Below are 23,660 nucleotides of genomic sequence, written 5' to 3'. Positions count from 1 at the left end.
GTATCCTTGAATCCCCCTGATGCACCAAAGTTCTCAAAGCTGCATTTGTGGTAATACATGTATTTGTTGTTTTAGAGGCATCTTTCAATTTCCACAATACTTAATACCCCTCCTTGAGTTTTAGTGAAACAATGATCTCCTATTGAGTGATTGTGCTCAAGGTGAAGATCATCTTTGTTGTTTTATGAGTAGTAACCTGTGGAAACATCAGCATCCTTAACAAGCATCAGACATCCTGCTGAACGTCTTCTTGGCTATCGCCGTGGACAACCTGGCAGGAGGAGACAGTGATGACAAGAAAAAAGAGTAAGTGATGGACGGAGGACAAAAGGAAAGAGGGGAGGAAGAAATAAAGCTAGTTGTTGACTTCTGACTGCACTGTTGTATTTTGTCTCTTCAGTAAGAAGGAGGAGGGAGCAGAGGAGGAAGCTACAGAAGAAGAAGTGAAGGTGAACATCAAACTCCAACTGCAATGTTTCAGTTAACTATCAGCGATCTTTTTCTTTGAGGGCTGTTTGTCTTTTCAGGTCGATATTGATGAAGACACTGAGTATGAAGAGGAAGAGGAGCTTCCTGAAGGAGATGAAGGTCAGTCCTCGGCTGAGCCCATCGCCACATTTCAAGTTTAGCCGAGAAGATGTGACGCTGAAGTGACAGGAAAACTAAATTCACCATTTTAATTGGATGATAACTCAGAAACGACTGTAAACAAGAAAAGTCACAAGCTTCACAGCGCAATCAAAGAACATTAGTTTACTCCACACTGAGGCTTTTTAAAGAGATCTTTAAGGAACCGTTTTAGAGAAAGTCCTATGTGAAAGACACAGGGACAACAAGATACCCATTTTTAGTGGTTCTTTGACAAATTTACAGTTTTAAATCAGATTACTGGAGGAGATTTAAGTGCTATTTAATACCAGTTTAAAAGGTAGCTGGATCCTGGATAGAGGGAAGATATAGTATTGATTTATTTATCATTTATTTAAGTTGCAAGTTGTGCGAGAATACGCCTTAAAGGTGCCCAAAGAGGACCAAACACCCTCCTGCACACAGTCGGCTGTCTGTAGTGTGAGTCAACAGGCTGCTGAGACCTCTGCTGAAACATTAGGAAGGTAGATTAAAAATATGTGGGACAAGTTATAAAACTAGATCCACCAATCAGACAAAGAGGAGACGGGAGATCCACCAATCAAGCTGCCTGACTCACTCTGTCTGTCCAGTCCAGGTCCCAGCATTTCCTCCAATGACATGAACTGATATTTATTTGGTGAAAAATCTATTTTCAAGGAAAACAGCTTGTTTACATTTGATGTCGTGTTTTTTATGTAAGTAAGTAAAAGTAAAATTTATTTATATAGCACTTTTTAAGACAAGAATCTATTACAGAGTGCTTCACATGGGAGTATAAAAACATATAAAGTAAAACAACATATTACACACGAACATTACCCAAATGCCTGTTTAAACAAATGTGTTTTAAGCTGTTTTTTAAAAGAAGCCACAGAGTCGATGGTGCGTAGCGGGGAGGTAAACTGTTCCACAGTATTGGAGCCAGGCTTTGAAAAGCACGATGCTGCTTTGTTTTTAAACGGGTCCCTGGAACAGACAGAAGACCGCTATCAGTGGATCTAAGAATCCGCTTTGGAGAGTAAGGTTGGAGAAGCTCAGCGATATAGGTAAAAGTGAGGATTTTAAACTTAAATCTGTACCCAACTGGAAGTCAGTGCAAGGATTTTAACATGGGAGTGATATGGGAGACTTTATTACTGTGGGTTAAAAGCCTGCAGCATTTTGGACCACTTGGAGGCGATTTAAGGAAGCCTTAAACAGACAGGAAAAGAGTGATTTACAACAGTCTAACCGGGAGGAGATAAAGGCGTGGACAAGCATCTCCAGTTCAGCATGGAGACAGTGCTGCATCATGGGGTTTTTTCTATGACAATGATGCAGCTCTAGTTAAGTGCAAAACAAACATTTTTTCTGGATGAATACATATTGCCGTATTTTTATTTTTAGCTTTACAATAATCCCTCCAATAATCAGTAAATAAAACACGAGTGTAATATGACCAATATGACAAATGTCTGAGAATATGTTAATAAGAACAGTAACACAGGAGCTACAAGTGATGAACCAGGAAGCTGCTATCAGAGACTTTAAAGGTGATGAAAACAGAGGCCCAATGTATGAATATTTAAATATCAGTACCATAACATGCAACTATCCAGCTCTCAATCACTGAAATGATGGATGTTCTAAAAGCTAAAACCATCACCCTCAGATCGTTCACTTTCCTTTCTCCTTTCTCAGAGGGAGGAGTCCAGTTAAAGATGGCCGATCTTGCTCCTCCTAAAGAGAAGGTTCTCCCGATCCCAGAAGGAAGCGCCTTCTTCTGCCTCAGCAAGACAAACCCGTGAGTGTGTCGACACATGCGCGTGCAACACGCCGTCTAACACCTCTACAGGATGAACAATAACAATCACACAAATATGTTTGAGTCATGTATTATTGTTGTTCCCTTTAAGTAATATTTACATAAAGTTAGATTTTCTGGCATCATTTCTAGGAGTTTTTTAGCTTGTTGATGTGGTTATTTTAGACATAATGTGTTTTGCTGTGTGGTTAACTTTACCCAGAGTCTGTGTTCCAGCTTTTGTGATTGAAATTCTAGTATCCTTCATGCTGGGACGTGAAGCCTCTAACACTGACTCTTTGTCTCCGTCTGCAGTATCCGTGTGGCCTGCCACACTCTGATCCATCACCACATCTTCACCAACCTCATCCTCGTCTTCATCATCCTCAGCAGCTGCTCATTGGCTGCCGAGGATCCAATCAGAGCCCACTCCTTCAGGAACAATGTGAGTCTATAATGTGAGATCTGAAGTTGCTCACAGAGGGCTGAGTACCTTTGGGGACACACTTTACCTCTTCATCCAAATTACTGCAGAATTTCTCTTTCTCTTTTAACTCCCATCCAACCTGTGGGGCGTACACACCGACAACATCAGCATCACCTGTTTGATTTTCAGCTTCAAACTCGTGATCCTGTCTGACACCATCTTCACCTCCACAACACTGTCCTGTCTACACCGTGGTTGAGCAGTTTGAATCCACCTCCGATGCTTCTGGCCTCCTGCAAATACAATTTATCTTTTCCTTCTATGAGTCATCAGCCAGCTCTCTCCCTTTATCAATAATAGATCCTACATTTGAAGTCCCTACTCTTACTTCAACACTCCTACCTTGCTTTCTCTCTCGCTGCCTCCTAATATGCCTTCCACCTCTCCTCTTCCTTTGTCTTCAGCCAGTAGTAGCTCAGCATCCATTGTTCTGGACCAATCTGATTCTTGATGATCCCCATTCTTGATTTGGCAAAGATTTTGTTCCCAATACCCCCTCCTGACCTAACATGCCTCCATTATCCAGGCTTGGGACCACCACTAGGATGACTAAAGCCAGCATACTCTTAGTTCCAGGCCTTCTTGAAACTTATTTATTCTGCCTGTCTGGGTGAAATAAGACAAACCACCATGTCAGCCACTTTCACCATCACCAAGTTACCTGATAGCCAAGCAACCAATCGCAGCAGAGCACAGCATCCCTCCAGCTGATCCAATCCTGTGCCAACCCTCTGTGGTCTGCGCTGGGGGCGGGGCCTCAGCAGATTACACTGCAGAAGTGGGTCAGTGCCTAACCGGGTTAAAGAGGGAAACACATGGAAACACATGGAGGCAGAAAATCACCAGTTCACTGTCAGATCCTGAATACTCACAGTGTGTGTGTGTGTGTGTGTGCAGACACACAAACTTAAACACTCACATGCAGAGCAGCAGCTGGCTTCATGCAAGAAGTAGCAATTCACAACAGCTGAGGGAGGAAATTACTTCAAACATACAATCAGACCTGCTCATACTGAGCGTTAACCCTGTGTTTGCCTCCTCTGTTCTCTACGAAACTGTGCAAATTATACATTTTGGTTCTATCTTGAATTAATTAACGAGCCTCTCGGCTGCCGTCCTTACGAGCAGTGCGTATTTCTCATTGATTGTGTTTTAACCGTCTTCAGCAAACCAAAAATGAGCTCAAGCACTTTGCTTCTGTTTCTGAGCTAAAATGAAACCATGAACCTTCTCAAGGACTTTTGAGTTTTGTGTAGATGAGCTAAGGTAGTTAAACATCTTTTTTCTTGATATGCAGACTTCTCCGCTTTAAACTCCCACCATCATAAAACCAGTGACAGGTGTTGGGCTACATGAAGGAACTGAATAGGAAGGAAAGATGAACGTTAATGCACTGAAGGAGGAAAAATGGCAGCACAAGGGTTCAAGTGACCAAAGTGTTATGGCTGCATGGATCAGTGGTGTATCTGAAACAGCAGGTCCTGTCCAGTGGTTCATACCTACTGTACCAAAAGCAGTTTAAGATGAACAACGAGTAAAACCAGCGATGACCTCAGGAGTTGCTGATGTGTGCAGAGAGCGAAGGGCAAACTGTGCAGTTCGATCCTACAGAAGAGCGACTGTAGCACAGGCTCCACAATAGCAGCCAAACCAAGCTTGAGATGCTGAAAAATCCCACAAGGCAATTGAAAGAAGGATAAAGCCACCACCAACTCATGTATGAAATATGATACACTTGGTTTTACGGAGCTGAGTTCCTGAACTTTCTGCCAAATTAAATTAAAACTTGTTCAGGACTTAGGTCTCTGCTGTGTGACTCTCTGTCGTCATCTGAGTGAAAACTGAATGTGTCTCATTGAGCTGCTGCTTCAACTGTTTCTTGGACTTTTTTCTTGATTTATTTATTTATTTATTTTATAGAGCAGGATGTTATTATCGCAACCAGAAACTGTTTTGAAAATAATTTAATCTCACAGTTTTCTATCAATATTTTTATCTATTACTTTATTTTGGCTGCCTTTAAGCCTCTAACACAGCAGCTACTTCACCATCCACAGCCTCAGTTACATCACAAAAGCCCACATAAAAATATCTTATTTAAAAGAAAATGCTAAAATGCTAATAAATGAAAAGCAAATGTGTCAGCTGCATCTGCTTTAATCTGCACACGTTATCCTGACTCACCTGTGGAAAGTTATTTCTGGATTCTGAAGAAAAAAATTGAAATGTTGGACCTGAGTCTGGTTTGTTTTCAACCTCTGTGTTCAGATTCTGGGCTATGCAGACTACGCCTTTACCTCCATCTTCACTGTGGAGATTCTGTTAAAGGTAAATATCGCCTTCAGCTCAATGAAATAACTCACCCAGGCCCTCCTCTCCCTCTTTTGATTGTCTTGCATTGCCAACATGTTCTCTCATTCACAGATGACGGTCCACGGAGCGTTCCTCCATCAGGGCTCGTTCTGCAGGAACTGGTTTAACTTGTTGGATCTCCTGGTCGTCAGCGTCTCTTTGGTCTCCTTCTTCCTGCAGTCAGTATCCAAACAACATACATTCTGACTTTCCTGTTTGTTTCAGTCTTTGTCTCATGCATGGTTTGCTGTATGTGTTTGGACTGTATTTAAGTACAGAGACTGTTTTGATGTAAGTGTGTTTAAACAAACTGAGGTGTGTAAATGTGTGCGTGTGCCTCTGCAGCTCCAGTGCCATCTCAGTGGTGAAAATCCTCAGGGTCCTCAGGGTGCTCCGACCTCTGAGGGCCATCAACAGGGCCAAAGGACTCAAGGTAACATTACACAGTACAGTGATATGTTCACTTAATGTGGGGCGTACAAAAGCCTAGTCAAAGGGGTCAGTGGGGAGTAGCGATGGTACATATTGAGGGTTGTAGGCGAGTACCAGGCATTGTGCTGTGTTATTTTAAAAATACTCCCTGACTTTGTGTTTGTTTGTTTTTGTCGCGCAGCATGTGGTCCAGTGTGTGTTTGTGGCCATCAGGACCATCGGAAACATCATGATTGTCACGACCCTGCTGCAGTTCATGTTCGCCTGTATTGGAGTCCAGCTCTTCAAAGTGAGGCTGAGAACGTCTACTTACACACTGGACACATTTTTGGAAAAACTTCCGAGTATTCTGAGGAGTAAAAGTGTTTCATTGGGCAGAAGGGGAGAAAATAGAGTGTGTTTTATAAATGTACACTGTTTATCAGGACAACACTGACCCTGATTCTGAATTTCCAGAGTCATCAAAGGGCCACCAAAGTAAAGAAAAACAGTCAGATATGGCAAAACAGGAAATGAAACATTTTCACATATTCGATAAACAAACAAACAAAAACAAACCAGAGAAATGGATGTTAAAAAAACCTTCTAAAACATAACCTCAAACACAAAAAAGTATTTATCATGAGTCCTATATTTACAGTGCATCGAACAATAAAGACACTGTAGCATTATTGCGTTCTGCTCCAAGTCTCTGTTCATATTTTTGAAGTCTTAAAGCTGTGACTAAACGTCAGCACAGTGTTTGTGTTTCTGGTCCAATCTGTGTGTTTTGCATTTCAGGGTAAATTTTACCGCTGCACCGATGAAGCCAAACACACCCCCGAACAGTGCAAGTGAGTTTTCATTATTTAAATTGTTCAAAACTGAAGCCAGCTTGTGTTTTAAATACTGACATTCAACTTCAACAACAATAAACAATCTAATTTTATTTCACTCCAGAGGTAATCCTCTGATTTGTATTCAATTCCAATGATTTATAAAATCTAAGTCTGTATCTTAGAGTTATACTTTGTTTCTGATGTTTAAAGTTGCCACTCAGTTTAGCGCAATTTCATTTTAATTTGAGTCTGATTCTAACTATCGATGTCACAACTTGAGATAAGATTTTATGTCTTTTTTGTAAAAACAATACTTGGTTTGCAGCCGAGATGAATATCAATCGTGGCTTCCAGGTCTAAAACGTCGAGCTAGGCTTGAAATGCCTTAAAACAGGGGTGTCGAACTCCAGTCTCGAGGGCCGGTGTCCTGCAGGCTTTAGATCTCACCCTGGGTCAACACACCTGAATCAAATGATTAGTTCATTACCAGGCCTCTGGAGAACTTCAAGACATGTTGAGGAGGTCATTTAGCCATTTAAATCAGCTGTGTTGGATCAAGGACACATCTAAAACCTGCAGGACACCGGCCCTCGAGGCCTGGAGTTTGACACCTGTGCCTTAAAACATGCTTTTTCCCCCTAATGGACAGAAGTTTGGGCTGGAGGGACTTATCTAGTTGCAGAAAGAATTCCGATTGTGTGGAAGAAACGGCCTTGTCTCCTTTCTCTTCAGTGAGCACTTTCCTGATGAGTTTGTGGGTTCAGTCACCTTTTGTGAGGTCTTATAAATAAAACATGACTTAATTTTGTACATGATAGTAAAAATAAAAATTATTCAAGATGTGTTCTTTAGAAAACGATTTATCAATCACAAGTCGGTAAGAAATGAGCCTACAGTGTCCTTTGTTTCACAGTCAGATCCTCCCCTCGTACACCAACGCCATTTCAAAACGCCAAAATGGCAGCAGGTCAAACATTCATAACAGGAACGTGGTGATGTCATAGTGGTTGTGTCCATCTTTTATATACAGTGTATTGTTCAGTTTCTTGTTTCCGTGACTCGACTGGACTTGTTTACTCATGTTGGGTTGAACATAAGACCGTCACACTGTGTGGCCAAAGGTGAGTCCCCTCAATGGTTGAATGTCAGGTGAATACTCGGTTTGAGGGTTTATGGAATGTTTAGGGCGCCATGTTCACTTCATAATTAAATATCCAGCACATGACTTTAAGTCAGCGTCTTCTGATGAAATGTGATGTGTGTGTTCAGAGGGACCTTTGTGGTGTACAAAGATGGAGACGTGAGCCATCCGATGGTCAGAGAGAGGATCTGGATGAACAGTGACTTTAACTTTGATAACGTCTTGATGGGGATGATGGCGCTCTTCACCGTGTCCACCTTTGAGGGCTGGCCTGCGTGAGTGCTCAGTTTTGGTTTTTGGTTTTTTTTAACTGTTTGTGGGGAACCAACTCTGACATTTTAACCCGTCTGTCTTCAGTCTGCTCTACAAAGCCATCGACGCCAACGGCGAGAACTCTGGTCCCATCTACAACTACCGGGTGGAGATTTCCATCTTCTTCATCGTCTATATCATCATCATCGCCTTCTTCATGATGAACATCTTTGTGGGTTTTGTCATCATCACCTTCAGAGAACAGGGAGAGCAAGAATATAAGAACTGTGAGCTGGACAAGAACCAGGTAAACCCAGTTGCCAGTCTGGACCCAAACGAATCAGTGTCACAGTCATCGTATACGTTAAAAATAGGGATGGGTATCGTTTAGGTTTTATCCGATACCGGTGCCAAATCGGTACTTTTGAAACGGTGCTGGTGCTCAAACGGTGCTCAAACCGGTGCTTAAAGAATGGAGAACACAAAATTGGTCCAAAAACCTCTCATGTTCAGCTGTTTTTTTTTGTAAAAAGATAACAATGTTAGCCTTTTCTGCAGCTATGGGGCATATATGGCATCACTCTTGGCTGGAAGCAGTGCTTAAACAATGGAAAAAACACAAACTTTATCCAAAACCTCTCATGTTTAGCTGTTTCCCACTTTTTCTTTGGTCATTTTAGCCTTTTTGGCCAGGGTGAAGGGAGTATCTGCCATCAAACAAGAAGACAGCCGCATGTAGCTATGATGATGTTTGCTAGTTCACCTTACATGCATTAATGTAATAACGTGGTTAGCCTACTCAACGTAAATTACACACGAACATTAAGCTACTCACGTAGAGAAGAACGGCTGCTGCTGCATCATCATCCTCATCATTTCTGCTACACTGGCAGGGCTAGGGGCCAGGACTCTACTCTTCGGGGTTTTTGGGGGATATTGCTAACTCCGGGTCAGATAACAGGCAACCCACACACAGTAGACGTGCTCGGTGTGAGGTCTCGTAGGCTATCATACGGCGCATTTCTGGGCTTTTAAAAAAAACGCTATGCGTCGCCAGGTGTTTCATCGGATTTGAGGTGTTACCTCCTTTGACAGTATCACAGTATCAGCTTAAAGCACTTGTTGCTGCTGAGTTTGCATCTTTTGCTGTGAAGTACAGCCGGACTTTTGACCGCTTCGCCTTGGACATTTTAATCTGTAGCTCTGCTCTTAAAGAACGTACGTACCTGGACCCGCCTACTATCCTCGGAAACGTAAAATTATTGGCTAGAAGTGCACAGCTCAGGAAAAAAAAAGCACCGAAATAAAGCACCGAAATGTGCGCTGCTTTTCGGTCTGGTTACTACCGTTTATGTCAGAACCGGTGCCATCATGGCACCGGACACCGGTACCCATCCCTAGTTAAAAACAATAATGATCAAAGTAAGTACGTTCAAAGGTGTTCAAATCCAAAGGTAACAGGTTGCTATAGTTGATCAATCTAAATTTTTATGTCATTAATAATTTATTTATTTATTCCTTTATTAATTTTGGTTATTTAATGTTTTTAAATATTAATTTTAGAAACTCTTAATCTTGCAAAAAAAACATTGTATTTGATTTATCATAAGATTATCAGTTATAGGGTGTTTTTGTTGTTCCATCTTCTGTTTATTTTCTATTTATTTATTTTTATGTTACTTTCACTGTAAACATAGGAGCGGGGTTTCTTATGCAGTTGTTTTAAAAATATATTTTTAATCAACGGATTTTGTTCACATCTTGATGAATAAAATATTCACATATTTCACATAAATTATGGAACAACAGTGAGTTAAAATCACAAGTCGTTGAAGTCATTGAAGTGTTCCCTTAATTTTCTTTTACCAAAGTAATTTTAGTTAAAACAATTCTTTTTACAGTCCCAGCATATTTTTTATCATAATTTTGTTTTGTTTTTTGTTTAGCTGCGTTGTTGCAGTACTGTTAATGCTCTCGTGCCCTCTCCAGCGTCAGTGTGTGGAGTACGCTCTGAAGGCTCAGCCGCTGAAGCTTTACATCCCGAAGAATCCGGTTCAGTATAAGTTCTGGTCCATCATCAACTCGACAGGATTTGAATACGTCATGTTTGTCCTGATCCTTCTCAACACCGTCACTCTGGCCATTCAGGTTCGTAATATTTCAGTTTCTTCTCTGATTTTTTCCTCTTGACTAAAACCTAATCTGTCTAACTTTCCGTGTCTCCTGCAGCACTATGAACAGTCCAAAACCTTCAGCTACATCATGGACATCCTCAACATGGTGTTCACTGGACTCTTCACTTTGGAGATGCTGCTCAAGCTGGCAGCTCTCAGAATAAGGGTGAGGAAACCAAGCGTATCTCTTCAAAGATCTCCATACATCCGCTACGCACGGAAAGTCTTCCTGTTAATAACTACATATTCTTGGACATGTTTTCAAAGCTCTTTAGTGTAGATAGTTTTCCTTTTTCTGTTTACCGTGTTATTAAACTCATATGTGACCATTAAGATTAAGGGTTTATATAAACAGAAATGAACCGAGATCAGGGATAATTAGTTTCACTAAATGTTGTTTTGCTTTTTTCCAGCATTACTTTGTTGATGCCTGGAACTCGTTTGATGCTCTGATTGTGGTCGGCAGTGTGGTCGACATCGTTGTCACTGAGTTCAGCGTGAGTACTTGTGACGTTTCTGTCTTGAATTGGATTTAGAACAGTTCTCTTTATTGTATCTCATTATAACTGACACAATAACACAAATAATTATGGTGCCCACTCCCTCTTGCTCTGTGATGCTGTTTCATTTACCCTGCAGCCTGTAATCCTGGTGTGCAAACACTCACCTGACCTGAGGTTAGAGGTGAGATCATGAATGCAATCCTGGTTTGATAAAATGATAACCAGAACTTTAAGCTGGGCAAGCCTTTAACTCTGAATTTATTAAATATTTGCAGCATCAGAGGGGTGACTACAGCAGCAGGGTCCATATGAGCATCCACACAGTGAAAAAACTATGTACAATTTTGCAATAACAACATAATTTATTATATAGAACAATTAATTCTGAGAAAGCAGATCACAGTCTGTAATTTTCTCCACATAGGACATGTGAGCTGTTTTTAATTAAATCATTTTCAGCCGCTGTCCTCAGGTTAACTCCGGAGCACTGTTGCAGCTGCTGAAGCATTTTTATTTTACTGTTAGTAAAAGTCTGACCCATTTACTCAGTGATATTTATCTTTTTATTGTATCATTTATCAAATTTATCAAATTTTACTGTATCGTTGCTGTGGCTGTGATTTTTCTCCCATTGTTAACAACAGGTATCACCAAAAACATGGGTAACTGTAACGTGACTTGCTGAAGTAATATAAATCGTCCCACTTTAGACAAGTTTCATTGTTTGGGGGACTTGACACAAGTGCTGTTTTTCCTTTCAGATGTTCAAGACTCCTCTTCCTTTGAAACTACTTTAAATGCAGGTCAAATTAACTTCACCCTTTTGTGCAGCTTTCAGCTCAGCCTGGAGGATCCTGCAGCTCTAAAACAACAGCCAGTCGTTTTTTGTGTGAGTGTATTAACACATGTTTTTATCACATCTGCAAACTTTTCTGTGTTTTCAGAGTGGAGAGGACAGCTCCAGGGTGTCTATCACCTTCTTCCGGCTGTTTCGAGTAATGCGATTGGTCAAGCTGCTGAGTAAAGGGGAGGGCATTCGAACACTCCTGTGGACTTTCATCAAATCGCTGCAGGTAAGCGAGGACGTTGTCTGGAAAGAAGATGTGGCGTTTCTTAATGGCCACAAGGTCAATCTGCATCGAGTTCTGGCTGAAGTCTGGCTTAATCGTGGTTTAAAGCTCTTGTTTCTTTAATGTTGCCCATTGTTCAGTAGCCACAGCTCCCATCTTATATTTTATAATGCAGTGTTTTGTTGCAGTTCTGCTGCCTTGTTCAGCAAAAACTCTAATTTGTTCCTGTCTCTCTGCAGGCTTTGCCATACGTTGCTCTACTTATTGCCATGATCTTCTTCATCTACGCTGTCATCGGCATGCAGGTAAGTTTACACACAGTAAACCTGCAGGGTCATTCTGACTTAATTTATTTATATCAAACATTTTACAACACTAAAAAAAGATCTTTGAACAGTTTGTTTTGCCCACTTGAATCTGATTTGGTCAACTTTAATTCTTTGTGCCTTTACTTCAGTTGTTAGTGTCTTCTTGCAAAATCTCTGTGGGTGTCAACCCCTTTAAGTTAGGAAAGAAATTGAAGTCAAATATTTTGTAAATTGGCCGCTCATTTCAATCCAAACAGTCACCGTTAACAACACTGGAAGCCTGTCACAATAAGGACATGCTAAAGCTGCTGACTTTTTTCTTCTGCTCGTCTCCATTTGTCAGACATTTGGGAAGATAGCGATGCAGGATTACACTCAGATCAACAGAAACAACAACTTCCAGACATTTCCTCAGGCTGTTCTCCTCCTCTTCAGGTCAGATGCTCCTCCTGCTGCTTTTATGTCTGTGTAGATTCTTGAGTGCTTGTATTTTTGGCTTGTGAAGAAATTTCACCTCTCATCTAAGAGGCTTCTTCTTAAGCTGCTAATGTTGAGCCCGAGCTATTTAGCCCCTAGTGCGGTTGCCATTTTGGAGCTTGTACTGAGTCTTTCACCCACTATTAATCCCACTATTATTCATGTGAGCTGTGAAGGGTCCCATGAGCCAAGGTGTGAAGCAAACTGTGGGCCAATACTGTCACACTGGCCAGGGTTTGAATTCTCTGAGTCATTGTCTCGTCCCACTATTATGTGGGATGTTGAGGTCAGGTGACTGCATCGCCTGGGAAGGGACTGCAAGACTGTATTATAGATGGCTGATAGATGGTGCCATAAGACACCACCTCTGGTCCCACCACTGTTGCCTCACAGCAAGAAGGTCCTAAGTTCAATTCCACCATCAGGCCGGGTCTTTCTGTGTGGAGTTTGCATGTTCTTCCTGTGTTTGCGTGGGTTCTCCCCGGGTAGTCTGACTTCTTCCCACATTCCAACGACATGCAGTTAGTGGGGTTAGGTTAACTCTAAATTACCACAGGTGTGAACGTGAGTGTGAATGGTTGTCTGTCACTGTGTTAGCCCTACAACAGACTGGTGACCTGGTACACCAGGGTGTACCCTGCCTCTCGCCCTAAGAGAGCTGGGATAGGGTCCGGTCCCCCCACAACCCTGACAAGGATAAGCAGAAGAGAATGGATCGATGTTATTCTGCTTCTCCGTGGTTGGTGTCTGAGGTTCTTCACTGAATGCACAGGACAGCCTCGTGCATAAGAGGTGAAACATCACGAACCAAAAAGAAGTCCAGTACCTTCATTTCAAGTGCTCAAGAGTGCTCAAGTCTGTTTTCATTCTTTCAAAAACTCGCTAAATCACTCCTGGTGTCCCACAGGGATCTACTCTGGGTCCTTTGCTTCTTTCAGATGTTCTAAGCACCAGCAGTTCTCCCACGGCAGGACTGAGAATTTATTATTTTCAAGTTTTTTTGTGTGTGTTTGTGCAGGTGTGCTACCGGTGAGGCGTGGCAGGAGATCATGTTAGCCAGTCTTCCAGGTAAACGCTGCGACCCCGAGTCAGACTACGAACCAGGGGAGGAGTTCAGCTGCGGCAGCAACTTCGCCATTGTTTATTTCATCAGCTTCTTTATGCTGTGTGCTTTCCTGGTCAGGACACACACTTACACACATTTTTTAATCACACATATCTTTAATGAAATTCTGACATAATAGTTAATCAGAAGGAAAATATGAGCAGACTGCTGATGCACATAGGAGCACAAATATTAGAGACACCTTTAACTTTGATTTAGATAATAAGTTATTTTATTCACGGCTGACATTTCTAAACACCGAACATTATTAGCTGCATGAAGACAGATGTTCAAGGTGTGCTTAATAAAGTGGCAATTGAGTATATATATGTGCATTTAAAATGTAACTAAACACCTTTGAATATACTTGTTTCTTCTGCTTCAGATTATCAACCTGTTTGTTGCTGTCATTATGGACAACTTTGACTACCTGACACGTGATTGGTCAATTCTGGGGCCACATCATTTGGATGAGTTCAAGAGGATCTGGTCAGAATATGATCCAGAGGCCAAGTAAGATGATCCGTGGTCCACATATACCCAGGATAATTTAGTGTTTTTATCTTCATGTTTTTAATTTATTTTTTATTTTGGCTTTAGTTAATAATAATTCCTTTGGTGAGAATAGAAACTCCTGCTCCTGCTAAAACACCTGGTTAAATAACTAGTTGTCCAGACACACACACACAGATCCCTCGATTACACTCCATAAAATGTCTTTTTCTCAAATGCAGTATATACTCTTTCATATATTTTTCTGTATCAGACGCACAAAACATATAAAAGTTTTCATGTGATTTAAATTTCATAGCAGTCAAGCAAATTGAAACTGGAAAGATAATAAATTGAGCTGGGATTTAATCTGCAGCCATGCTCTGGGCTCACTACCCTGCAGTTTCATCTAACTTTTTGATGTTGGGGAGAAAAGTGGATTATTTTTTTCCAGTGTTCATTGACCTAAATCAGGAGGAAAAGTGAATAAAGTTCCAGGTGGAGAGATGATCATAAAATTCCTGATTGTTCTTTGTTCTCAGAGGTCGGATAAAACACCTGGACGTTGTTGCTATGCTGAGAAGGATTCAGCCTCCTCTGGGTTTTGGGAAGCTTTGTCCTCACAGAGTTGCCTGCAAGGTAAAATAGTCACACACTGTGTGCTGTAGCTGCTGTTCAAAAGGTTATAAGCTTGGATTCAAGAGACTTAATTTAACTGGGAGCTATTTTTAACCATCTCAGCGTCTGGTAGCGATGAACATGCCTCTGAATGCTGATGGGATGGTGACCTTCAACGCCACGTTATTTGCTCTGGTTCGCACTGCCCTTAAAATCAAGACCGAAGGTATGTGATAGGTCTTTGCAGGAGCTGCTATAAACACACAGGAGTGATCCTGGACAAATTAAAGACTTCAGGAAATCATGGCTCCTCTTTCCTTTTCTGCCACAGCATTAAAAGGTTGACATTATTCAGGAAAACCTTTAGGTTTTATAGCTTTACTATCTGACAGCTACTAATGCATTTATAAACTAGCAGCAGCTAAGAGGGAGTCAGAAACTTCTCTGTAACTGATAATCAAATTTATAACATAAATCAGAGACTCATCTGCATATAAACTTACCTAAATCTTTCTGGAATGTGACAATAAACCAAACAGACACAGATCTGAACCATTGTGTCGCAGTTTAGGCATTGTGACAGCAAAACTTCATCTCTCTATGGACTAATTCAAAGTTGCAGAAGCTGTTTGCTTTGCAGACTAAATTAAATAAATGAAAGTGTATCTTCATAAAGGATGCTGTTATGCAGTAATTTTAAATAGTGAAATTGATTGATTGGTCATCTTTTAGCTTCTCTGTATTATTGAGTTCTTAAAATCATTGAATCAATACAAAAATAGAAATGGGTCCCTGTTAATAAGCCACAAGCCTGTAAACACAGTAGCCTAGCCATAACTTTTATCGGATTTACCTCTTGCCAGGTATCCCTGAGCAGGAGAACGAAGAGCTGAGGGTGATCATCAAGAAGATCTGGAAGAGAATGAAGCCAAAACTTTTGGACGAAGTCATACCGCCACATGAAGGTACTCTTGCTGCTCACACGACGAGGTAGTACTGTTACTGCAAGTCTCAGCAGGAGTACTGCAGACTGAACTCTCTCTTCTCCATCCACAGAGGAGGAAGTAACTGTTGGGAAGTTTTATGCCACTTTCCTCATCCAAGACTACTTCAGGAAGTTCAGGAGGAGGAAAGAAAAGGGAGATCTGACCGGAGAGAACGACTCACCCAACCAGTCTGCTGTCCAGGTCTGTCTGTCTATTTACTGACAGAAGGCTGCAAAGCGGCAAGATGCAGACCAACAGTATCAGGCCATATAAGACAGGCAGCAGTAACCCAACATGTTTTTGTTCTTTTTTAATGACTGAAGAAACCAAAGCTCCAAACAACAGAGTTTAAATGTCCTGGGGTCTTGTTTGTGAGTAATGTGAAGGTAAAGCATGAGATTAACCCAAGAGTTTGTGATGTTCATTTCCTGCTGAAGAGAGCGCTGAACTGGAGGGCAAAGTTTCCAGTTTACCAGTCAATCTGCATCCCAGCACTGACCTACCATCATGAGATGTGGGTAGTTAAAAAAATAACGCTGAGGATAAAAGTGGCTGAAATGAGTTTCATGTGTAGGGTGGGTCGGACAACTTTAGAGATGAGGTGAGGAGCTAAGACATCCATAGGTAGCTTGGAATATAATTGCTGCTCCTTGAAATAGAAAGAACCCAGTTGAGGTGATTAGATTAAATGAAACTTTATTAATCCCTCGGGTGGGTTCCTCCGGGAAATTCAGTAAATTCAGGTGGTGCGAGTAACTGATAAAAATTCCTCTTGGACATCTTTGGAGGTTTTCCAGACATGCCCAACTTGGTGGAGACACTTGAGAAGACCCAGAGGTCGCCCGAGAGATTATATAGCTCCTCTAAGCCTGGGAGCACCTCAGGAAGATCTTGAAAATGTTGCTGGGGAAAGCACATCTGGAATACCTGTTTCGCTTGCTAACACAATTTGGAATAATTACACGATGATGGATGGATGGGAAAGCTCCTAGAGAAAATTTAGATACAGGGTCCATGGATGAAGCTGAGGTCTGTACCAGTGAGGTTTGTTTGTTTATATTTTATCCTTCATCTCTGTTCTCCCATCACCTGAGGAGTGCTCAGAGTCACTCATTAATTCGGTCGTCAGTTGTGATGCTTTTGAGAGCTCTTAAACTGAATTAGAGTCCAACCAAAGCTTGAAGATGCCTTTAGGAAAGAAACTGGGATGTGTATTTGTGTATGATGCTGTTACAACAAGTATGTCTTCATGCATTTTTTTTTTGTGTTTCCGTGTAGCTCTGTAAAGCTGGTCTGAAGACTCTGCAGGATCTGGGTCCAGAGATGCGCCTGGCTCTGAACGAAGACCTGGAGGAGGAGGAGGAGGCCATGATGGAGGACGAGGAGATGGAGGAGAATTCTGCATATAAGGTCTTTATTCAGATTTACACACTTAAGCGTCTGACAAACTTCTCAACTTTTTCTTTTTAGAAAATACTTGAATGGGCCTTTAAAAGAGATTAAGTTTGTATTTTGCCTGCAGGCTGAAAATGGTTATGCAGAGAAAGATCGACGTGGCTCTTTACTGACACCTACTGGTAAATGACCAGTTAATTCGTTATCATCAGGCTGCATCATGTAACAACACAAAAGGATTTAAAATGTAAATGAGGAAAACAGTTGTGATTACATGACACTTAGTGTGTCCACCTCACCTTCTTTTGCAGGTCAGGGCGGTGTTGTGGGTGACGGCAGCGTCTCTAACGGAGGTCTGATACACCGGGTCGGGTCTCTCACCAAGATGGCAAACGGCAGCGATCACGACGAACATCTTCGCTGGGGAGACAGCGTGAGGTCATCCATTAATCGACATCCCTACCGCCGCTCATCCGTGAAGAACGGCCTGCTGGACCACGGCCACAAAAGACCGTCATACTCCAAACGAAGGTAGGTGGTCACACAACGGAAACCACTAAGGAAACGTGGCATTTACAGGTGTGACAGCCAATTACAGTCCCCCCCCCTCCAGGTGGTGGCAGCCCCAGCCCCTTACAGATCAATAAGAAACCCTTTAGAGAGAAATTGAGATCAGTTTTCCTTCAAGTGTCGTCTGTCACTGCTTGGTCACTGCTGCACTCTCAACTGGCTCATGCAAGCAAGACTACAAATTTACCATATTGGCTTTCTCCTGTGGGTTGTGACCTCCTCACCTCTCTCATCCTTTAACTTTGCACACTCCCACTGAGGTCTGCTGAGCAGATGCTCCTAACCTGACCTAAGGTCCACATTATAGCTCACAGAGCTGATGGAGTCTTTATGGCAAAAGCCCCTACATAGTGGAATAAACTGCACCTTCCCTTCAGGACCTCAACAAAACCAAAAGTTTTAACCCATTTTTATGCCTCAGCTGTAAAAGGCTGATGGGATGTTGTCATCACTGCGCGGGACAGCGTGGACACCCAGCTGCGTGAACACGAGAATGAGGCGACGTAGGATTTTCAAACTGATACCATAAGTGCACTTTAAGTGTGACGTTGAGCTCAAGGTCAGAGGTCAAGTTTTCTGAAGATCTTGTGAAGGCAATAACTCAAGAAGGAGGTGAGGGGTAGTACTGGCAGCCATCAGTATCTTTATTTATTCTGGCTGCTTTCTACTTCTATGGTTTTACTCTTTTTGTGTATTTTAATATGTTGTGTTGCTCTAATGTTATCTCATTTTATTCTATGAGCTGTACAGTTAAATGTTTTTAATTATGCTTCTAAATAACCTGACTTAATTTGACACTTTCTGTGACCTGTAGAAGGGACTCACGGGACAGACTGTGGAGGAACGGAGACATGGAGGCTTGTGGCGAGCAGGGTTACTACAGCAGAGAAGAAGACAATGACAGCATCACCTCCAGAGAAAGGTACACGTTAGCTTTAATGTCACCCTCAGAGGCGACTGACATTTCTGGAGGGCACACATCGACATAGTGGAAGACCGATTCATTTTCCTTTGTGTGTTTGCAGACATTATCCTGATGAGCCTCCTCTGTACAGAGACCATTACGATGGCCACGCCTCCTATACCAACAGTAGCTATGGTAATGGCTACAGCGAGGGGAGGAGGACGACCAGAAGACGCCTACTTCCTGCCACACCCACAGGTGACACGATGTCCCAGAATCCTCTCTGCAGCGTAACTGCATCATCACACCTCATATGAGTTTTTTGTTTATCAGGTCGGAAGCCGTCGTTTAACATCCAGTGCCTGAGGAGGCAGGGCAGCAGCGACGACCTACCGATCCCCGGGACCTACCACCCGACATCGCCGCCGCGTCGCACGTGCACACAGGTAAAACACACAGCAAGCACACACACACAAATCTCTCTTCTTCAGTGAAATCAAACACTCTCCTCTCCTCAGCAAACGTTCAACAGCTTCGAGTCTCGTCACTCCTCCGGTCGCTCCATGGCGGCCTCCTCGGCATCCTGGGCGAACCCTTGCCCTCGCCGCGGTCGCCTCCTCTATGCTCCTCTAATCCTGGTGGAGGAGGAAGGAAGCCCACCCTGGGGAGGAGGAGGAGGACCTGCGGGTGAAATAAAGAAGGCAGGAGCAGGAAGAGGTGAGGACACCACATTTTTGTTGATTTTAGCCGCACTGTAAACGTGTTCCTGTGGTTTAAAGTCGCACCTTTCTCATCCATCAGGTGTCAGCGTGACAGGTGCGGCACCCAGACCAGCCTGGTACGGCGGCCCTGCGGGGACATCAGGTAAGAGGGACGAACAAATGCACACTAAGATAGTTTTTACACACAAACTCTAGACAGTGTTGCGGCATCAGGTTGAATTTCAGAAATCAGTTGAACTTGAAAATGTATCCTCCTCCTCTTTTTTAATTAGGCAGTGAAAACTGTTATTCTGGCAGTAACCGCAGACAGCCTCTGGGAGAAAGATGCAGTTAGCAGGTCAGCAAAGCATAAACTGACAGCAGCTCTGGCACAGTTACAGGCCTGCCTCCTGTGCAGGGCCTGAATGCTAATGCTGCTGGCCCAAGTTCAGAGGACACATAGTGGTGGAGCAGCGGAGGACCAGAGTGGGCACAGAGGGAAACCGTCTGTGCCCTTTGATATCATTTGTGGAGGGAAAAGGTGCATCAAAATTTTAAGATTATTTGACACTACACGTAGACCCCTGACAAAAAGAACGGCCTCTTTTTGTCATTTTTAAGGATATTAGAAATTTACCGACTTGATCAATAACGTTTCTCTAAAGAACGCTCACATGTACAGCAGGTTGCACAGGTGTATCTGCTGTGCTGTAACTGCAGAGATGTAACATCCAAAGTCAGTGCTGTAGTTAGATTCTTTGTGCGTTTGTGCCATCAAACTGTGTGCATACTCTTGGGTAGGGAGCAGGCCTCCAGGCCAGTTTGTGTCCACGGCCTGTGGTCACGCTCCGTGTCTGAATGTGTCACGTGATTGTGTTGCAGCTCCACCCCCATACAGGGCGTACACAACCCTCAGAGTCCCCTCTCACCTTGGAGCACCGTTCACTGAGAAAAGAGGGTCAGCTGACAGTCTGGTGGAGGCGGTAAGAACTGACTGCTGATTGATCTCTGATCAGTTTCTGTGTCCAGAATCAGCGATTTATCCCGGTTGTGTTAATCTCCGCGCAGGTTCTGATCTCAGAGGGCCTCGGTCTTTACGCTCGAGATCCAAAGTTTGTGGCATTTGCAAAGAGGGAGATCGCTGACGCGTGCCACATGACAGTGGATGAGATGGAGTCGGCTGCCAGCGACCTTCTTGGCTCAGGGAGCCACAGCTTTCTCAGCAACGCTGCCAGCGACCAAGCTGCGCTCTATAGCGATGAGGAGCCAATCAGGACAGGCCATGACGAGGATGAGCTGGCTGATGAGATGACCTGTGTGACATCATTCTGAGGCTCTGGACCAATCAGGATAAAGATGGAGATGGGACATTTGCAATCAGCAGGAGCCATGTTTAGAATGTGACTTCCAGGACACCAAACCAGTTAGAGGAAGGAGTCGGGGAGTAGTTAATTTAAAGTTTTGGTGAATGAGGAGAGATCGAGGTCACTGTTGAAGGATGGATGAAGAGTATGGAGGGATCGGGAGAAGGAACGAAATCAAGGGAGAAGGAAGAAAATAAAAAAGGATGGAAATCTGGATACAAAGGACAAATGGAAGAAGGGAAGGAAGAACAAATGTTAAGAAAGGGTTAAAAATGTCACAAGTTAGGAAAACAATGAAAGCAAGTGGGAAAATAGAAAAAGAAGGATGAGATGAGAAACAAAGAGGGACATGAGGGTTTTTTAAAAAAAAGAAAATGTTGACTTGAGAGGCGACTCCTGCCAACACTCAAGTCACTGACTAGCTGAGGGGCAGGAGGGCCTAGGCAGACAGCACAGCAGCTTCCGGTGACTCCGGGAATTTTTTGGTGGCCTTTTCGGAGACAAAGTCTCTCTAAAGGTTTAAAAGGTTAAACAGGTTTACTCCAGTTCACTCTGCATCAATTCAGATGTGTGCCAGTGACTCAAACAACAAAGTAGAAATAAAACTTTTCACTTTTGCAACCTGTTTGTCCAAAACGTCGCCGCCAGCTCAAAGTGATCCAATGCCAGTGAGCATGGAAAATATGTATTGCTGCTAAAATGTGCTGTAGTAAAATGAGAGGAAACCAAACACAAGTCCTGATATTATACTTATTACATATTGTTTCAATGACTGCAGGCAGTTTTTCACATGACAGTTGGAGTGGTGTGCGATGTAGAGCCATAGACTGTAAATGAAAGATGAACAGAGCCTCAATGACATCGTCCACTTGCCTTGAAGCAAGCCAAGCAGAGCATTAATGACTACCCTGTTGCAATATCATTTTTTACTTTAAACCCATCAGGAACGTATGTAATGATAATTTAAGAGAGCCATAGGGTAATACTTCTATACCCCGGTGGACATTAGAAGGATAAAATTTGAATATGATACAATTTTAGTGACATAACACGAATACATTTTTTAAATGTTTTTTGTCAGACTTAAATGCTATTTTAACTAAATTGTGAGTAAACTAGCAAAAGAGAATATAAATGAATGTTAATAATATAATTTTTACTATTATTTTATCACAAAGGTTTTAGCTATTGACAACTGCAAAGCACCTCAGCATTTTATGTTACATTTAGACACAGAAAATACACAAAAGGTTATGAGTTCAGATACATTTAATACCATAGTTAACCAGCTGATTAAGAATTAGCATTATGCTGTTGTTAGCCTAAAATGCAAACTGGAACTTCTGATAAAAAATTGGCATGTAATACTTTGTCAGACACTAAATTATACAACCACTATCATGTATACTTACTATATACTTATAAAACTCTATAATACATGTCATAATTTAATAAAGATTAGCAAGTTGCTGGGTAGCTAAGCTAAGTGCTGACTTCTGCTAACCACTAACGGTTGCGTACAGATTTAGTTTAGCGCTAGCTAATACTCAGTACCTTTGCTTGTCTTTACTTTCTGTCTTTAGTTTATGTTATATAATGTCACAGTCAGATAAAGTTTAATCCGTGTAACTTCACAGATATCTTTAAACAACAGACACACCAAACAATTAGCGGCAGTACAGTTCACCAGCACTGGTGCTGCCCCTCTTTAGGCTTAAGGCACTTAAAAATGGCCAGTATTGATAAAGCTACTCTAATGCAGTCTCTGAATGAAGCCGATGAGCTGGTAATGAGAAGGCAAGGTTTATGCAGTAACACAATAATGCTAATAAAAATAAAGCAACTGAAGCAAATGAATACGAGCTAGCTGTGTTCCCATCTTGTTAGCAGATGATTTAATCATTTGAATGATAGCAGAAAGAAGAGGTTAACGTATAAACTGGATAAATCTTTTAACATTTTGCTGAAATTGTTGATCAAAAAAGTTCTCGTGGCAGAATAATTTTTTCTTCAGAAGATGCAGAAATAAAAACATTGTTTTCTTCCATAGCATTTATTTATTTTTCCAAGTGCTCATGTCAAAACTCCACCTATATGTCAGTGTAATTAATAATCCATTTGTATGTTTTTGTAAACATGAATTTAAGAAAAGAGGAATTGAAGTAAAATTATAAATATGGAAGAATTAAGGGAAAAAGTTTAAAATTTAATGTGTCAAAGTCAAAGGAGAGGTATCCTTGAACTTCCATTGATAGGTTTGTGCAGTGAGTAAGGAAAATGTGACTGAGGCTGGGAACGAGACGCTTGTGATGAAGAAGCATAAATAAGTGGAGCATAAGCTGAGCTTCATTTAGTTTTCACAGTCACAGGTTTTGTATCAGGACTGTTGATGTGTTTGATGTTGCTGTTGAAGGATGTGCTCTGTGATTCGTACAGCTGTGGGGAACATTTTATTTCTCATGTTTCATTAACGTGTTTTAATGAAAGTCTTATCTACACACAAAGACCTGAAAAGACTTTGCTTTTGTTTGTTTTTTTATTTGTCAGGAGTGTGTTTGTTTGATGTATTCAGCTTTTCTTATTTCAGATGTTTGATATTTTTTATTGACTTTCACAGAAAGGACGGGATTTCCGTTTCATTCGTGCCGGCCAGCAGTCCAGTGGTGTTTATGTCTCTTCTGAACTTTTGTGTTTTCGTCTTTTTCTCTTTTTTTCCATTCTTTTTTCTTTCCAACAGTTTGCACAGTTTCCCAGCAGTTAAGGGCTTTTAATTCCACACCTGGATTTTCTCCTCACAACGCCCTCAGACATTAAACTACCATGTTCAGCTGAGAAACAGCTCTGTCTGAACCTTCATTTACCTCAAATAAAGACTGAAAACAACCTACTGCCGGACTCTTCTGTGTTAATATTCATACCCAGTGCACAATACTGTAAGACAGCACACTTAAAACAACTTGTTTTATCTTATTCGAGAGAGACTTGACCCAGTTGGCACTCATGCAAACTCACAGCATATAAAAATGCAGAACATATACAGCAGGATGTACAACAATCTATATCTAACATTTTTCTGCAAATTATTCAATGCGAAAGTA

The 23,660-nt window shown here is 41.9% G+C and overlaps 1 protein-coding gene and 1 long non-coding RNA gene across 6 annotated transcripts in view; one reads left to right on the top strand and one right to left on the bottom strand.

Moving 5' to 3' along the window:
• Positions 1–23,660, top strand: part of cacna1fb (calcium channel, voltage-dependent, L type, alpha 1F subunit) — a 46,674-nt gene extending 23,014 nt beyond the window's left edge. The window contains exons 18-51 of the mRNA XM_082518949.1: positions 231–306; positions 401–449; positions 528–588; positions 2,311–2,413; positions 2,729–2,858; positions 5,169–5,228; positions 5,325–5,431; positions 5,598–5,685; positions 5,866–5,973; positions 6,465–6,517; positions 7,772–7,918; positions 8,001–8,202; positions 9,885–10,043; positions 10,125–10,235; positions 10,483–10,566; positions 11,517–11,645; positions 11,882–11,947; positions 12,294–12,385; positions 13,446–13,605; positions 13,918–14,045; positions 14,567–14,663; positions 14,766–14,868; positions 15,506–15,607; positions 15,699–15,829; positions 16,907–17,038; positions 17,151–17,205; positions 17,335–17,554; positions 18,408–18,515; positions 18,619–18,755; positions 18,831–18,943; positions 19,016–19,214; positions 19,299–19,361; positions 20,081–20,181; positions 20,267–23,660. Of these exons, the coding sequence (XP_082375075.1) occupies positions 231–306; positions 401–449; positions 528–588; positions 2,311–2,413; positions 2,729–2,858; positions 5,169–5,228; positions 5,325–5,431; positions 5,598–5,685; positions 5,866–5,973; positions 6,465–6,517; positions 7,772–7,918; positions 8,001–8,202; positions 9,885–10,043; positions 10,125–10,235; positions 10,483–10,566; positions 11,517–11,645; positions 11,882–11,947; positions 12,294–12,385; positions 13,446–13,605; positions 13,918–14,045; positions 14,567–14,663; positions 14,766–14,868; positions 15,506–15,607; positions 15,699–15,829; positions 16,907–17,038; positions 17,151–17,205; positions 17,335–17,554; positions 18,408–18,515; positions 18,619–18,755; positions 18,831–18,943; positions 19,016–19,214; positions 19,299–19,361; positions 20,081–20,181; positions 20,267–20,530 (3,938 nt within the window). The 3' untranslated portion in view covers positions 20,531–23,660. The remainder of the gene's footprint in view (positions 1–230; positions 307–400; positions 450–527; positions 589–2,310; positions 2,414–2,728; positions 2,859–5,168; positions 5,229–5,324; positions 5,432–5,597; positions 5,686–5,865; positions 5,974–6,464; positions 6,518–7,771; positions 7,919–8,000; positions 8,203–9,884; positions 10,044–10,124; positions 10,236–10,482; positions 10,567–11,516; positions 11,646–11,881; positions 11,948–12,293; positions 12,386–13,445; positions 13,606–13,917; positions 14,046–14,566; positions 14,664–14,765; positions 14,869–15,505; positions 15,608–15,698; positions 15,830–16,906; positions 17,039–17,150; positions 17,206–17,334; positions 17,555–18,407; positions 18,516–18,618; positions 18,756–18,830; positions 18,944–19,015; positions 19,215–19,298; positions 19,362–20,080; positions 20,182–20,266) is intronic.
• Positions 29–9,134, bottom strand: LOC309697220. Of its 5 annotated transcripts, none has more exons than XR_014273767.1 (5): positions 8,731–9,134; positions 5,264–5,426; positions 2,926–3,690; positions 2,633–2,845; positions 29–271 (listed from the first exon to the last, which is right to left on the bottom strand). It is a non-coding gene; the product is annotated as an uncharacterized lncRNA (long non-coding RNA). The 5 variants fall into 5 exon arrangements; XR_014273768.1 differs by lacking the exon at positions 29–271 and adding an exon at positions 2,386–2,458; XR_014273770.1 differs by lacking the exon at positions 29–271 and having other exon boundaries at positions 2,429–2,845; positions 2,926–2,979; positions 3,066–3,690.

The sequence above is a fragment of the Aulonocara stuartgranti genome, assembly GCF_965226115.1.
Source record: "Aulonocara stuartgranti genome assembly, chromosome: 20".
In the NCBI taxonomy this organism is placed as follows: domain Eukaryota; kingdom Metazoa; phylum Chordata; class Actinopteri; order Cichliformes; family Cichlidae; genus Aulonocara; species Aulonocara stuartgranti.
This window is presented reverse-complemented; position numbering and strand designations above follow the sequence as displayed.